Genomic DNA, 16,542 nt, shown 5'->3' with positions numbered 1-16,542 from the left:
AGGAACTATTGCCAGCACAGGTCTATACAATACAGCTAAAACCGCCTCCAATTTTCGGACATTATCGGACATAACAAGATATCAGGTGGTCCCCAAAAAAAAATTTTTGAATGTCTTCGAACATTGAAAAAAAGACAATATTCCATTTATTGCTTTTATGCTGCTTCAAGGAGAGAACAAGAGGTGGGAACGTATTTCTGATTGGCACAACACATAAAAGCTCGTATAAAAACGAAAAATAGAAACACACACGCACACACACACACACAAGAACATTTCTCCTCGGGGGGTGGGGTGGGGGTGGGGGGTGGGGTGGGGGTGGGGGGTGGGGGCTCACTTATGCTCTGTCTGAAATAAAATTTAAAGAAAAAAACTGAATAAGGATGATATATAGAGAGAAAATTGGAAGTTTATTTCTATTAAATTTGTTCACTTGCTTCAATGTCGCCTCAACATGCTACAAGAGGGCTGAGTTGAAATATCCCAGAGAAATGAAAAATTACCCCAAACTTCTGTTTTTCTAAGAACCATAAAATCACATGAAGAACTAACCGAATATTCAAACCCACTAAAACAGGAGGCACCAGATAAATAAAAAAAAAGAAGTTTCAACAGACGCACCATATTTACAATTCCCATTAAATTACACATAAATAAATATATACATACATGAACACTGATTCCCTTATATAACCGTGAATCGTGTTGAAATTCAAAAAAGTTCAAGTTGGTCGCTTGGACAGAGAGAGAGAGAGAGTGAGAGAGAGAGAGACAGAGTCTACAACTGAAGTCATGGCATGGAGATCTGTGGGATTTCTCGTTGTTTTTCAAGTTTACTATTCACAATACTGATAAGAATTCGTCCTCTTTTAGCTTCTTCTTCTTTTTTTCTTTGTCACAATCGTAAAATTGAGATATAGAGGGGTCGCTGGATTTCAGTCCATCCGTTGCAGCTCATAAAAAATAAGGGGAGTACATAAAAAGTCCTCTGGGTGAGGCAATACAGCTTTTCCTCGCCCTGGAGCTGTTCCTCTGCAGCTTTTTTCTCCTCTTTTCTTTCTTTTTTTATTTTTTAAATAACATTTCATATGGTTCAGGTGATGGAAGAAGATTCTTGCGACTTTTCTTTTTTTTTCCCTCCCCCTGCTCCTGAATCCAAAGTGGGATGTAAAAACAAAACAAAACAAAAACAAAAAACATGTAAAACCGCGCAAGATCAGGAAGTGGCACGTTTAACTTTATCAATAATATTTATAAGGTATTTATAATATTTATATTGGATGGTTGGGGGCAGAGGGGCGCCGGGGCGGAAGGGTGTGGGGTCGGTGCAGAAGAAGGGCCCCTGCGTGGGGGGGCCGGTTTGGCCCTCGGTGAAGATGGGATGGAGAGAGAGAGAGAAAAAAGATCACTTTCTGTGCTTCTCGTCTTTGTCTCCGCCTTTAGTGCCGTTATCTGAGTGACTGTTGGGGTTGTTGTTGAGGTACATTTTGTCCATGGCTTTGATAGCCTCGGTCAAATAGTTCTGCAGGGCCGTGATGGCCGCGCACAGTGCAGGGGTTCCGAAACCGTGCGAAATTAGACTGAAGTGGGTCAAACAGCTTTGAATTCCCGGTTCAAGAATGGGCTGTGGCCGCGAGTTTCCCAACGGCGAGCGGTCCTGGGACAGCAGGTCTGTGAACTCTTTGCAGACTTGCCTAAAATCAGAGAGACAGGAGGTGTTAATGACCGAGACAGAAAATCCCTGCATGCAAATTTAATGTTTCAATAATACAAGAAAAAGAGGCTAAATTCAAATGGACACAGTGCAAAACGAAATGCCCCCGCGGGAGTGCTGGGTTGTAAATCCTAAACTTGCTTAAAGCGAGTCAAAAGTATCCGGCTGGAGCTTAAAAGAGAAACTTATTTCATCACATTCTCATATCTGCGTGGAAAAATTTGTTGTGTGAGCCCGTGTTTCCTTCGCTTCGTTTCCAAAAATAACATTTGGAGAAAGAAAATGTCCTGGAGCTACAAACAGGTGACAGTTAATCTCTTAGCTGCAATATTTTACTTTAAAATATAAATAATCATTTTTAAAAATCATAATACACGAGCCAACTACACAATATAATGAACTTCTTCTTTTTTTCTTTTTTCTTTTTTTGCAGCGTCAACTCTGAACTTTAGTCGCTGATTATCAAACAGGAAAGACAAAGAAAGAAGAAATGAAAAAAAAAAAGAAATTCCTGCTTTCATCCTTTTATTTTCATCATTTAAAACCAACGATTTAGCAATATATGACATTAAAGTATTAAATACATATATTCCTTTTAGGGGGGCACCAGCATTAAGGGTGGATTAACACAGATACACACACCATATCATGCCACTTGTATATTAACATTAAAAAAAAAGCCTATAATAAGCAGTTATGGCTAACAGCTGTTTGATTATAGCAGCCTATCATCAATATTAAATGCTGCCTCTGCTTTTCTTTGCCCTGTAAGGACTTCCCATGTTTTAGTTAATGCATAAACACCAACAGTGTGCTGGATGAAAACCAGCTATGTGTCAGTGTCACTGAAATCTCACAGTAAACAAAATGCTGCTGCGCGAGTGGATGAGGCGAAAGGCCCATATTGAACAGCGGTATATTTAGCAAGCCTTGTAATTATAATTTATGATATCATATAGAGGCACCTGCTTAAATAATAATAATAAAGGAAAACAAGGAAGTGAATTAAGTCTATAATTAAAACAGGTGAGAAGCGTGAGAAGTTTATTAATTAATTAATTATTAATTAATTGTTACTCGGTAACACTAGCCCGATATGTATGAGGCAAACGCGTTGTTTATTTATTTTATTTTTTTATCATGGTCACGTGTCTGACGTAGCGTACTCTAATTAAAAAATAGAAAATAAAATAATGCAAAATAAATTATTCAGCCTGTGAAAACTGCGTAAAAAAGCAGCACTTTGATCAAATTCTGTGCTGGCACAGAGCGGCATGCATTTGGTGTGACATGGTGAAATGTGATAATAGCACTTACTTCGTGGCCAACAGCATGTTTTTTCTTTGGACTTGTTCGTTTGGGTCGGAATGCTGACGGTTTACATATTCAGCTACTGCCTTGGCTGGAAACTCGGTCTCGCATACATAACCGAAATCCCTGGCAAGATGCACCGCTTCGCCTGAGAACGAAAAGAAATGAGGTTGAATATGTTTGCCCATAAAGCATGGTTACATCAAGCATAGACAAGTTCACACTCTCTGCCCGAACACAGCGTCCAGTCTGTGCGTTCAGACGGCAGGGTTAAGGCACCTGTGCGTTCCCAACAGCGTCAGTGATGATGATGATGCTGATGACGACATAATAATAATAATAATAATAATATTCATAATGATAATGAAGCTGGCCCTGCGAGCAGTCAGTGCACCCCGTCTTTCCGTCACACCGTGGGAACACTTAAGAGATGGAGGAGAACCTTTAAGTGGAGGTGAAGTATAGTCATGCTCGACACCATGTCATTGATTACCAATGCCTGCGCATTATTGAAAGTCCAGCACATCACAGCAATTTTAAAAGGCTACACCTAAATCTCACTTTGCCTTTGCAAACTTCACTTATGAGACTTTCTGCTTTAATTCCGTCCCAAGCTCGCCTCTCTTGTTGGTGGATTTTTTTTCCAAGTCTTTGGTTTTAATTTCCTGAAGCAGTTGAGTTTTTACTGCGGGGCTTCCTGCCCATAAGCCTCTGCTCCGGAAGAACGCATGCGCCAATTAGCATCAAAGCTCAAGTCCGGTAAGCTATTTTCCATAAAATGGAGCGGATCGTAAACAATGACAGCACAGAAAACCCACTGTCCCTTCAATAAATAACCGGCTGTCTCAGTCCCCCCCACCCTTCTCTGTCATCCACCACCCCAACCCCCCACGTGCCACCACCCTCTTATTACCCACAATCAAACATTTCTCCAGGCTCATTACAATACAGCACCAAATTTCTACGAAACACAATGAATATTGCATTCGGTGCTCCTCTGCAATAATGATTAACGGGGACCAATGAAGCATCGCAGGCTTTCACCTTTGGAAACCAGCAGCACACCAAATACCACTGCACTGAATAATAAGGTTCAACTCTGCTAGCAGAATGGATTTATCCAGTCGCGCAAAAGGCATCTTTTCTGCGCACAATAATTGACTAATTTATTTTGTAATAGGCCCAAAACATATAGCTCCCAATAGGTCAGCGCCACGCCATTTGCATGCAATAAAAATCCCACCGAAAGCCAAAGCATGGCAAGCTATTAACGAAAGAATTAAGTCACCATTAAAAATCAGCTCTGTACTGTTATATCCAGACTATATTAACGTTTGAAACAATGCAGGGTTAATAAATCAATCGACTTCTCATCCATGAGGTGAAACAGCTCAGCGGTGCCCAATAAACAAGCAGCACTCAATAATTAACTGGACTTCAACACAAATTAATCCAGTGTATAAACTAGGCCAGCCGTGGACCTGCAAGTGTGCTCCTGAAAGAGAAGGCCAACGCTGCAAAGCCACTAGAATTACCAGCACCATTCTCACTATATATACATATATATGTGTGTGTGTGTGTGTGTGTGCGTGTGTGTTTCTCTTCTCACACACACTCGCAGACATACACACACACATCCTTCATGCTTTATTACTTGCGAGGCAAAGTCGGTCCACATTACACGGATGAGCGCATATGCTGATTTCCAACACAGAGAAAGAAAGAAAGAAAGAGAGAAAGGAGAGAAAAAACCTAGTTTGCAAGCACCTGGTATCGCGGGAGCAACAAGAGTGGGAACGTAATTTACGGTATCCGACTTACCTTCGACTAGTGACGTCAACAAAGTTACGTTGGCTGCCTTGCGTCTGCCCGCAGGTAGATTCAAACCGATTTTATCCAGCTTCTCCCTTAAGCTTCTTCCTCCGTTCTTAGACTTGGCCCTGTGACAGTAACACAAAGCAGAAAAACTCATTGTAGTGTTGCTCATGTGAAGGAATTTGTATAAGGGAGGCTAATATATGAGCAAGAATATTTTCTTTGAATATATATATATATATATATATATATATATATATATATATATATATATAAAGGTAATGATTAATGCATAACTATTAATGATTGACTGTATATATGTTTTGGCTAATTTAACAGTGGTTGTGATTTAAAGTCGAACGTGAACTTCCCCCTCCTCCACATATCTGATAGCTACAAACAATAAATAATACTAAAGGAGCCCCCTCCGCCTTTTTTTCTACCAGCAAATACTGTACAAACTGAATAAATAAAGTCCTACTTAATAGGCAGCGCTATTACTGGCTGTGTGTCTGCAGCACTTCTGTAGACAGTTCACTGGAGACCAATGTTTTCATGTGTAATGCCTTCAGTGGGCCTATAGAGCGGAGCTTGAAACAGACTAGGCCTACATTAATTTGGGAGAGAGAGAAAGAGAGAGAGATACCCAGTACGCTTGGGAAGTTGATATGGAATTTAACAGACCCCCCTGCTTTAAATGCAGGAGCTAGGTGTCATGGTTGGTCGATTTTAATTATTCTTGGTACAGAGGAGAGAGAGAGAGAGAGAATGGGAAAGCAAGAGCGAAAGGGAGAGATGCACGCTCGCTGAAAGAAATGATTGGAGTAGAGCGAGTTTCATACGCACGCGCACAAACCCACAGGTAAAGAGGGAGTAGAGAGAGGAGATTTTTTTTTCAGCCTCCCAGTCAAACTCACCTCCTCAGCACCCCGCCCAGCAGAGAGGCGTTGAGGCACTCGGGCGGCGAGAGGCGTCTCTGCACCTCTGCCACCGTGACCTTGTACTTTGATGTGGAGCTGAGAAGGGACAGGCGACCCGGAACTGAGCAGAACACCTCGTTGGGGTTAACCACCCCTCCGAAAAGACCGTCCTTATTTACTGGGATTGCGGAGACGTTGTTGTTCTTGGATAAAGACACTGGACCTATAGCCAGGGAGGAAGAGAGGGAGAGAGAGGGGGATGGCGGGATGGAGAGAAGGAAGGAGGGAGGGATTGCGGGGTGAGAGAGAAAGAGAGAGAGAGACCGTGCTCAGTGAATTTCATGCAATGCAGAGCCTTAACTAAATGAGAAGGGGGGTGGAGGTTAGGCCCCGGAATTGGAGTTTAGCACAACATGTGTACATGTTCGGTAAGACTGGCAAATGATAATAATAATAATAATAATAATAATAATAATAATAATAATAATAATATATTGCAGAATCAGTAAAATCAGCACTATGAGACCTGATTTCCGTTCAAATATACCTGCCTGAAAGCCAGAATACTTCCGCTCGTCTGTGCTCTTTTGTTTTTTTATTATTTTTATTATTATTATCACTTAAAAAAACACCACTCAATGACATTATGTAGACAACTATGCAGCAGACAATGAGAAATAAAAGGATGTGTGCGCCCTACACAGCATCTCCGCACAAAGCAACCATACCAACCGAGAGATTCTGTAAAGTCTACCTATTTTGACATATCCTGGGTATCCAGCAAAACACCGTACCCCGTGTGTGATTTCACCATGGGTGGGGGGGATAGTGGGGTAGGGGTGTGTGTGTGTATGTGGAGGGGGGGCTCAGCAGTGCTGGGCTTTACACCGTTTTGGTGTGCAGTAACCGGAGACAAAGGGGACTGTGCGCCTTTGGATAGATCACTTGTGACATTAATGGCTCAAGGGAGCCTAATAGAGACAATAGGAGTTAAACGAACTCTTGAGATTACTAATATAAGAAGCCAATTATCATGTTGATGTGCAGATAGACAGACTAAAAAAGAAAGAATGGTTAAAAAGATTTTAAAAAAAGAAAGAAAGAAAGAAAGAAAGAAGTAAAAAACGAAAAAAGGAAGGGAAGAAATGGGGAAGCAAAATCACTCCATATCTTATCCAGCGAGTTCTAATTTGACCTGACAAAACCTTTTTAAACATGGCCACGAAAAGAATGGGACTTCCTCGTGTTGTGTCAAGTAATACAATTCACTGAATTTTAACAGCAAATAAACACGACGGACTGAAGCAGCAGCAGCACAATCCAACAACCTTCACCAAAGTAGCCTAAATATATATTTAAACAATTGCATTTCACCATATTAAACATCCAGCCAAGTGATTTTATTTTTTTCCCAAGCCTAGTTTTGATTCACTGAATGACAGACTATCATCCTACACACAGCAGGCCTGTGCTCCATCCAGCGGTACCAACTCCCATTTTAGATTTGACCACGCTACGTGATTGCAGCTATTGGCTTCCTGAAGTGCCAGGATCGTCTATGAGGCCTGTATCTTTGACCATCAATAGCACGCGGGCCTACAAAGCCCACCAGCTCTACTCATCTCCCCGCTGCGCTGAAACGCTGACAGTAAATTCCATCAGCGAGGAAAAAAAAAAGGTGCAGCCAGTTTGACGCACTTGGAAACCATGTAATGAAAAATAGGCTACTGCGTATTAGGATCAGTCAGGCATTACCGCATTGCATCGAGCTCTCTCGAGCAGAATAGTGAATGGCGTTTGTGCGTGTATGCGAGTGTGTGTGTGTTGCTTAGTGGTGTGCAGCTTGAAGAAACATGCATGGTACTGTATCTCGGAGGAAATTGCTTACCTTTTTTAATTACAGTCTGGTCGGGGATGTGAATTCCTTGATCCTCAACAGGCTATGACACAAATGCAAAAAAAAAGTATACGTTTAAGCACAAAGGCAGGAAAGAGAAGGAAAAACCTAATAATGTCAGCCTCGGTCCTGCGTACGTAAACGCACCTCAGGATGCGGTGCAGGAACAAAGCCTGACACAATTAGCAGCCAGAATCACCCAACATGGAGGCTCCCGAGGCCCCATACCTGTTATTATTGTCCATGGTGTTTTCGACCGGTTACACTGATTAGATGAAAAACGCAGACTTAAATAACGAAGCTGTGTCGCCCCATAATCCTGACCTAATTTCGCCTTCAGATTGGCTGTACTCACAAGGAAACTTCTAATCTAGATTGGATAGTAATTACGGCGGCGCTGCCTATTAAAGGCCTATGAACTAATTAGCGAATTATTGGTGTTTGTTTCTGATTTTTTTGTGTAATGTTCTTATTATAAATGGAGTTTATTGACAAATGTAAAAGCTCGTCCATCACAGACCTTCAGTAAAACGTCTGTCTGAGCTCCGTGCAGCAAAGTAAAATTCTCCTTAATGTGCATGCAGTACACTCTCATGTCATTGTTCTCAAATAAGCGTCGGCTTCGTTTTTTTTTTATTTTGTTTTAAACAGAGAAATTAAATAAAAAGCAAACGACACGAAAGAAAATGAATCGTGAAAATAGAGATATCTATTATTTTCATGTATTTCATGCCTTTTTACTTTCAGATGTCGAACAAAAGCCATGTGTCGACGAGCAGCATTATGAATGGTTTTTAAAATATATTTCATGACAGAAATAAATTGCAAATCAGTGCTGCTTTGTCTTAAAACACCTTGACGATACTGAAAAAAAATCCACGCATTTATTTGTTTTGTATATTTTAAGAGCTATAATGAGCTCCCCGAACCTAATTTACTGCGTGTCAGTCGTGTTTGTATCAGCGAATATTAATACGATAAACATGATACAGTCACAGCACTGCTATGACTAGTACCTGATTTCTTAAAGGCGGGGTGACAGAACAAATTTCATTATTTATTTAAATAAAAAATACACACACACCCTCACTCTTACAGATAATAGCGGGTTGGCACCCGTGGTGCTCGAACTCTTAATGACAGCATTATTCCTTTTCTTTCTTTCATTTTTTTTCTTTCTATTTTCATTTCTTAAATGGAGTAATTCCACAGAAAGAGAAAGCCAGGTAAACGCTGCCTCACCTGCACGTCTTCTAAAGATTGGTGTATTCCATGGATAGGGATAGAGTCCGACAATCCCGTATCGATGCCGTGGCCGGATGGCAGGAGCACTTCCCTGCGATACTCCCGGCACAACTGGTGGGGCAGGCTGCGGTGCTGATGCAGCAGGCCGCTCTCCTGACCCTGCCTCTGGCCCGGCCAGCCCGGGTGCTGTGGCTGCGGTTGGGCGTGCAGGGAGTTGAGGGAGTATGGGTCGTTGACGTGCGAGTAAGGGTCCTGAGACTGCGGGTAGATGGGCTGGTAGGGTGGGGGAAAGTACGGAGGCTGGAAGTCCGAGTTCGGTGTGTGGGAGAGCGGAGGGGCGCTCGTGTAGGGACTCTGGCCCACGCTGCCCAGCTGAGGTAGCCTGGCTGTCCCATTGCTGGTGCCGTCGTGACGATCCTGGCAGGTAAGGAAAGAAGGAAAAGAGCGTTTTAGCCTGAATACGTTCAAAATAAAAATAAAAAGAAAGGACGCGGTCATAAATTAGCGAAACGTCCGTCTATATTTTTACACGTGAATGCTCTGCGGGCATTATCAAATATGCCCCTGAGTGGATGACACGATTAGCTCAAGTGTGGAATCTGTGTTGAATTATTCCAGTTAATTGAGGGAAAGGGATTTTTTAAACAACAAAAAAACAACAACACCCACAACACATCCGCAAAGTTTTCGGAATTGAAAATAACCTGACAGCACATGAGCAAAATAAATAATAATTTTTAAAAAATCCAGAAAATGAAACGGCATTAAATAGGAAAGTCCTGACATTTTTTTAAATTGTTATTTGCAGGACGCTCAGCTGATTTTTCAAGCATGCACGCTTTGGAAAAAAAAATTAAAGTATAAAAAAAAAGAAGAAGAAAATCTCGTAGGCAAACAAGCAAAGAAAGAAAGTATCTGATAGTGGGAGACTCCAGCAACTTACCATCGGGGAAAAACTGTGCACTAACATCTGTAAGGATTTATGGTGCGACTCAATAATAATAAAAAATGATTATTATAGTAATCAGTTCACAAAAACACGGAGTCTTTGGGGGGCGGGGGGAAGAGCAAAAGGAATTAACCAGCAAAACCCAAAAAAGAAAAAAGAAAAAAAAGAACAAGGCCCCCGAAAAAACTCTTCTCTCCTGCAAAGATCACGATGGCCCCGGCGATCAGATATGTGCCTCGGTAGCAGGACGATAATCCATCAGAAATAAACGGTTAGATCCCAGCTGCCCTTCATTTGCTTCTAACAATGCAGATATTCGGCGGTGCTGGCCGATCGAGGTTGAAAAGTTTCTCTTGGTAAACCCTCTTTTCCCCCCTGTTCTCCGGGCTTCTATCACAGTGCTACCGTCCCTTCGCTCGAGCTCATATTAGCCCCAAAAAAGAGCCGCTTCTTCGTCTCCCTCTCGGACTCCTACCAGAACGCATTCATTACAATTAATACCACAGGAATACTTAATAACAAGGAAAGAATAGACGGAAATCTGGCGTGAAGCGGAGGACGCAACTCAAGGCAGGAGTTTGCGCTTAAATGACGTCCATTGAAAGGAGGAATCAGTATATCTAATCAGAGATGGGGAGAGAGAGAGAGGGGGAGTGAGAGAGAAAGAGGGAGTGAGAGAGTGTGCGGAGAGAGGCACACACAAAAAGAGGGACATTCACCTCGTCTGACGAATCAGAGAGAGAGGGAGGAGGAGGAGGGGGGCATTTTAAAAGAGTCCCAGGCCAAAGCGCAAAAGTGAAAGAAAGACAGGAATGGGAAGGGAGGTGGACCACAGACAGGAATGAAGAAGCCAGGGAAGGAAACAATGTGCACCTCTGAACTGGGTGAAAATCCAGCAGACGACGCTATGGGCATTCCAGCCGGCTCATTTCTACCGCTTGTCCCTTTGTTTTCCACCTCAGACTCCGACAGCGAGCTGTCCTCCATGGTTCTCTCTCACTCTCTCTCTCTCTCTCTCTGCCTCTCCCGTCTCCGTCGAATTAATCCACCGATCCGTCCTCGACTCCAAAAAACGCAGAGTCACGCCGACTTTAACTTTAACGTTGACCCGGAAAGATGGAGCAAAATAAAATTCCCACAGTGTGAGACAGGGCCGCTGGATCCTGCGCTCTGTAACTTTTGCGCGCGGCTTGAAATAGCTCCACTCCCCTTCCTGCCTAATCATGCACTTTAAAATTACGAAACAGCACTTACTGGGGCCTCGGCTGGACCGCGACTGCAAATGTTATTTATCTGTTTATGTATTTCTTGTTTTTGCCTCGATACCAGCGGAGGAAACGAACCGTTTGTCTGTAAATTAAAAGAATCCATTTAACACGACCGCGGAGGTGCCACTTTCTTTCTTTCTGCTTTTTTGCTTTCTTGCTCCCGTCCTTCTCTATCCTCACAGGACGCGGGCGAAAACACGTCCGACTGGCTTCTCCACTCCTTAAACAAGCCACCGGTATTACTGCCAAACTTCGTCTGTGTCCACAACAACAACAATCACTCAGTGTATGCACTTCACACATACACGCACACGCAGAATTTAACGGCTTCTGCAGTGATAGAAAAACCTGAAGAGTCCAAGAGCTTGTAACTGAAGCGCAAAATGAACCAGGCAGTGCCAGCACTCACACTGCTTTAAAATACTATTTTTTTAATTTAATGCATGGTAAGTGTATATTAATGCTTTAATGTTTTCACGTGCAATATAATTTTTTTGTCATATTTATTTTATTTTTAATGTAAGTTTTAAATTGGAAAATGTTGTGATTTTTATGCAGCCAGACGATATTAAAAGCAGCTTTCTATTATTATTATTATTATTATTATTATTATTATTATTATTATTATTATTATTATTATTATTACATTACTTAACAAAAGCCATAAGATGCAGTCTATTCATCTTGCAGTTAAATATGTTCTCTAACAGCTGTCAAAAGAATCTCACAGCTGGATCAAAACAATTTTAAAAAGCAGCCATAAAATAATTACTGAATGTTTAAAAATAATAATAATATAACAACAACAAATTTAGTAAATTAAAAACGAGCCTCTTACCTCGCAGTCTTCATATTTAATGTTATCAGTTAATTTCCAGAGCATTTTCATGGGTTGTTGAGGTGGATATTGAGTATAGGTATCGCCTTAGCCTTGTTTTCACTCAGTGAATTGTGCTCCCCGCTCAGAAAAACTACTTTTATTGAAGCTGTGGGTTGGTTGTCTGTCTTGCGCTCTGAGGTCTCCCTCTAATGGTGGAAGTGAAGGGCTGGATCAGCTCTGTAATAACACTGGCACCGGGCCTCATTAGCATATCAACAGCCGTTTGATTCCCCCCATCTGCTCACACAACACCAATGGACAGCATTACAGGTGAAGACTAAAAAAGCAACAAGATGCTACACACGGTTATTATTTCTACTGTTCAATGAGGTATGTGTGTGTGTGTGTGTGTGTGTGTGTTTTTTTTTTTTTTTATTGAGAGGAAGGGAGGGTACGGTCATGCATGGGGACCTGCTTGCACCTGGGACACTTTCTACAATCATTTTGATTTCATATTTGGGAGGATGGAAAAGTGCACATCCTAAAGAATCCTTCAGAAATTGTGTATTTTTAACAAATTGTCAAATATATTTTTCTGTGACTTTTTTTGTCTAAACTGAACTCCCTTCTATCCACCTCTTGATAACTTTAAATTTGATGTAAAAAACAGCCCATCACACACACCGTGGGGCCAACCCTGATTTTTTTTTTGTCTGCAAAAAAAACAAAACCAAAAAAAAAAAAAAAACTCCCAAAGTGTTATTTTAATCCTATTGAGACCTCGAGAGGCCATTCTTTCAGTGTGATGTTAAAAAGGGTGAGTTATTCAAAGCCGCTCTACAGGTCCACTGGCTACCTGTAAGGTTGGCAGGGCTTGTGAGGGAGTTGAGGAAGGGGGAGGGAGGTGGGGTTGGTGTCAATAATTAACACAACAACGTGGCCTTGTTTCATTTGAATGAGCGGCTGGGGGAGCCTGGCTCTGTCCTGTCGCCGGTTGAGCCTTCACCTCACCAGGTCGTGGGTCAGCAGACAGGTCCACGGCGCTTTAAGGCGTTGTCCCCCTTTTAAAAGCCTGTTTGGTATTTTTGGTGGGACGGAGACCCCTCCACCCCACCCCCCACTTCTTCTTTTTTTTTTGTAACAAACAGTTGTTATTAATGAACGTGGAGCGGCTGTCAACGACAGCAATGCATCCGTGTAAAAGAGACCTGGCCTGCTCGCCTGAAACTGGAGTGTTTCTCTTCCACCAAACATCTCAGGTCTTCTCTTAAATCCCCAACGCATCCACAAGTCGAGGCCATACTTTTGAGTCAAGCCCAGATCGTTTTTTAAAAATGAGACTGTACAGAAAGTCCACTGTGACATGCTCACGCCATGCAAAATTGGAACAGCTGCAAAGCACATGAAAAGTTTATCATTGTTATTCTTTGTTTTTGTTTTTTCTACTTGAAAGCCTAACTACATCGAGCACGGGCTGTGTTTTCTAATCGCTCCACCTCTAACAAAGCACCTCAAGTCTGTTTCCATACATGTCTAACTTATGATGAAACAAATGTGGATTTCACAGTGTGTCTGAAACGCGCACGATGTCCTTGAAACAAACGATCCATACCTTCAGACATTCAGAATAAAAACAACAACAACAAAAAAATATGGTTAATTCCACATTTCAGGCTATAGCTCCCCGCAAAAGACTCCAAAATATCTCCAGTGTGATCAAATCCAGGAGCCTCTACAGAACTGTGCTGCCTCTCTTTACTACAGGATTTCATAGCGTCCGTGCAGCCTCATCCAACAAGTCGATACTTTGACTGTTTTTATGTATTTTCCCACCCTTTTTGCAGCCGTTTTCTTTTTCTTAAGGTAAACAATACATACCTGCCATTCCATCATTTTGCCCATAATTGACATTCTTTATCCTCTGCTTCCTTTGGCGGTTTGTTTTGGTCCGATCCGACGGCGCGTCTATTTCATTAAGCCTTCGTTCGCAAAAGTAAACCTTTACCTGGGCCGGAATCGCTTCACCTGGCCATATGTGGAGCCACCTGGCGACGCATGCGCACTGCTCCGGGTGTGGACCGGAGAGTGGCGAGCACCTGGGAAGAAAAAAGAAACAGCTTGTCTGTGTCTGTGTGTCGAATAGGTCTGAGCTGTCACAGTTAATTAGTTTTTAAAACAACAGCGTTCACAAGTGACGAGCTGAAAGTATGGATATTATTTAGGCTATTTAACGTGATTGATGCAGACACAACACACCCCAACAAATACATACATCTGTAATAATATATTTTTAAAGATCAAGACCATTTCATGTTTTGACAACAAAAAGAGGATTTTATATGATTTTTCATCAAATAATAATTTGGTTTATTGTGCGTGCAAACAGTGTGATTAACTAAGATGTGCTTTTTAAAATAATAATAGTAATAAAGGTTCCATATGAGAAAATATGGGAAACTGCTTGGGACAAAGCGAATGTAAATATATATATATATATAATTATAAAGGTTATATTTGTCTTCACCTGGCATAAAACTAAAAAGGACATATCTGTTAACCTTTTCGTTCCTTTTCTTCTCTGATTTGTCTTGCTTGGTAGAAAACATGAATTGTCAGTGCAAATGAAACTGTGTCAAGTTAAAAAACTTGAAGGTTAACTGCCAACATCATTACACAGAAAGCTACCATACTATTGTGAGAGTCATTATTTATTTATCCACTGTTTATTTCTAATACATACTTATGTAGACCCCTCGGGCCAAGAGCGAATGAGCAACCCCCCCCCCCCCCCTCCCCCTCCCCGTGGTACACACGCACACATGAGAAACGCGCACACACGCACACAGAAAGCAGAGCAACACGTGCGCTGACGTGGGTGACAATGGCCAAATCTTTTGTCCAAAACCCCTTTCTCCTCTTTGAAGTAATACGCATCACACACACATACACACACACGTAGGCAAACTGGCTGCTATGGACGTAGTCGCGGGGGCACTTCGCTGGCAGATAGCGTCATTGATCTACCTTTCACTATATCATATCACACACATAAAGACAGCGTGTTATAAGCGTTAAGTGTAACACTGGTGCTGGTGGACAAACTTTTAACGGGGGAAGAAAAATACAATTAATTTTGCTTTAACCCCATTTTTGTTTTTTGTTTTTTGTATTTTTCTAAATTGCAAAATTCCACACGGAGACTATAGATTTTTGTGGCGTTAATATTTTAAACGAGCCTTCATGTTTGACTTCAAAGGCGAACACATTTTAACTGCACACACAATACCTGCAGCTATATAGACCTTACCAGGCCTGGACAAAGGAGAGGAAGGTGGGGAGGGGGAATCAGAAATATTGTTTGGGGCTCTGCGCAAGGGAGGAGTGAAGTTTTAAAGCAGAGCTGTCTGAGAGTAGGTTACTCTTGTTCTGCAGCGGGGTCCCTTTTGAATATCTAGCCAGTCTAGGGCTTAGTTTCAACCAGCAGCACACAGCACCGGGCCTCCGGCAATGTTCCCCAACCGCCAGCTGTGTTTAAAAGGCGATAGCCACGACTGCGCCTCAGGCATCTTGTACATTTTATTATTATCATTATTGTTATTACTATTATTATTAGTTGTAGTAGTAGTAGTGGTGGTAGTAGTATTGCTATAATCATTATTGTTATTATCAAGTGTACCTAAATACACAGACAGATCTTGGTGCGTATTTTACGCGTCCTTCTCTCATTGCTAGAAATGGCAGAAAGACTTCCTCCTTCTTCTTCTTCTTCTCCGTCTTCTTCTTCTTTAAAAAAGGCTGATCAAAGACAGGAGCACTTTTTCCTATCTCCCAAACGTTATGAAGTTATGAAGTTGGTAAATAATTTCGTAGAAATGCTGAGTTTGCAACAAATATTCTTTTCCCACAGCCACGCTCTAGCTCCTGCTGGATGTGTCCTACTGGCGAAGATCTCCAAGCTTGGTTATATTCATAAAAATTCGTGATTTATTTATCTATTTATATTTTTCAATTGAGACGGTTTCGGGCCCAACGTTAGAAAGGCTGCTCTCTAAACAAGATAACTTGTGTTATAGCGCCACCTTGCTTTTGGATAAGAGCGAGGAAGCGCGGCTGGTGGATTGAAGTCAATATGCAGGTAATTGAAACCAAATGAGAATGTGTGAGCAGGGAGCATTCCAGGAAGTAAATCTGCAGAGCCGATGCCAGTCAGAAACACAGGTGCTTTAAAGGAAAGGCTACATGAAATTGCACGAATTGTGAGGAATACAAACGTTTGCAAATATTACAAATGCATTTCTAACAAGCAATACGCTGAGTGCCTGTGTTCACCTGTGTTTCTTCTTTTAATTTCGTTGTACCTGTGACAATGACAATAAAGTTTCTGATTCTGATTCCGATTAACCTTAATCAGTCTGTCAAGCTTAAACTTGATCATTTTAGTCACCCAACAGAAGACACCATTTTTTTTCCGGATGCATGCAAATCAAAGTACATGCCTATTTGAAAAAAAAGCTCTTGTTGTGAGGGGTGTAGTTTGAACTTGAAACACAACCTAATATAATCCTGTGGCGCCATCTAGTGGCCGTCAATTATCATAAAATAG

At 41.7% G+C, this 16,542-nt stretch overlaps 1 protein-coding gene across 4 annotated transcripts; it reads right to left on the bottom strand.

Annotated features, from left to right (window-relative positions):
• Nucleotides 1-389: 389 nt before the first annotated feature.
• Nucleotides 390-13,938, bottom strand: tfap2a (transcription factor AP-2 alpha). Of its 4 annotated transcripts, none has more exons than XM_082546686.1 (7): nt 13,818-13,938; nt 8,900-9,319; nt 7,649-7,700; nt 5,758-5,983; nt 4,847-4,965; nt 3,032-3,173; nt 390-1,694 (listed from the first exon to the last, which is right to left on the bottom strand). In XM_082546686.1, exons 1-7 carry the CDS (start codon nt 13,848-13,850, stop codon nt 1,406-1,408), a joined length of 1,281 nt encoding a protein of 426 aa, XP_082402812.1. In that variant the 5' UTR covers nt 13,851-13,938; the 3' UTR covers nt 390-1,405. The 4 variants fall into 4 exon arrangements, with proteins under 4 accessions (XP_082402812.1, XP_082402811.1, XP_082402810.1 ...); XM_082546685.1 differs by lacking the exon at nt 13,818-13,938 and adding an exon at nt 11,958-12,167; XM_082546684.1 differs by lacking the exon at nt 13,818-13,938 and adding an exon at nt 10,725-11,392.
• Nucleotides 13,939-16,542: the final 2,604 nt, after the last annotated feature.

The sequence above is a fragment of the Aulonocara stuartgranti genome (assembly GCF_965226115.1).
Source record: "Aulonocara stuartgranti genome assembly, chromosome: 9".
Lineage (NCBI taxonomy): Eukaryota > Metazoa > Chordata > Actinopteri > Cichliformes > Cichlidae > Aulonocara > Aulonocara stuartgranti.
Note: the sequence above shows the minus strand (reverse complement) of the source record. Positions and strands in the feature narration are given on the sequence as shown.

What these genes read in the sequence shown, in the direction of transcription:
- tfap2a (XM_082546684.1), bottom strand. Translation starts at nt 10,838, where the DNA reads ATGGAGGACAGCTCGCTGTCGGAGTCTGAGGTGGAAAACAAAGGGACA. An exon ending in GATTTTCACCCAGTTCAGAG is followed by an intron (nt 9,320 to 10,724) that starts GTGCACATTGTT and finishes CTTACCTGCCAG; the next exon opens with GATCGTCACGACGGCACCAG. An exon ending in GTTGACGTCACTAGTCGAAG is followed by an intron (nt 3,174 to 4,846) that starts GTAAGTCGGATA and finishes TTTCGTTCTCAG; the next exon opens with GCGAAGCGGTGCATCTTGCC.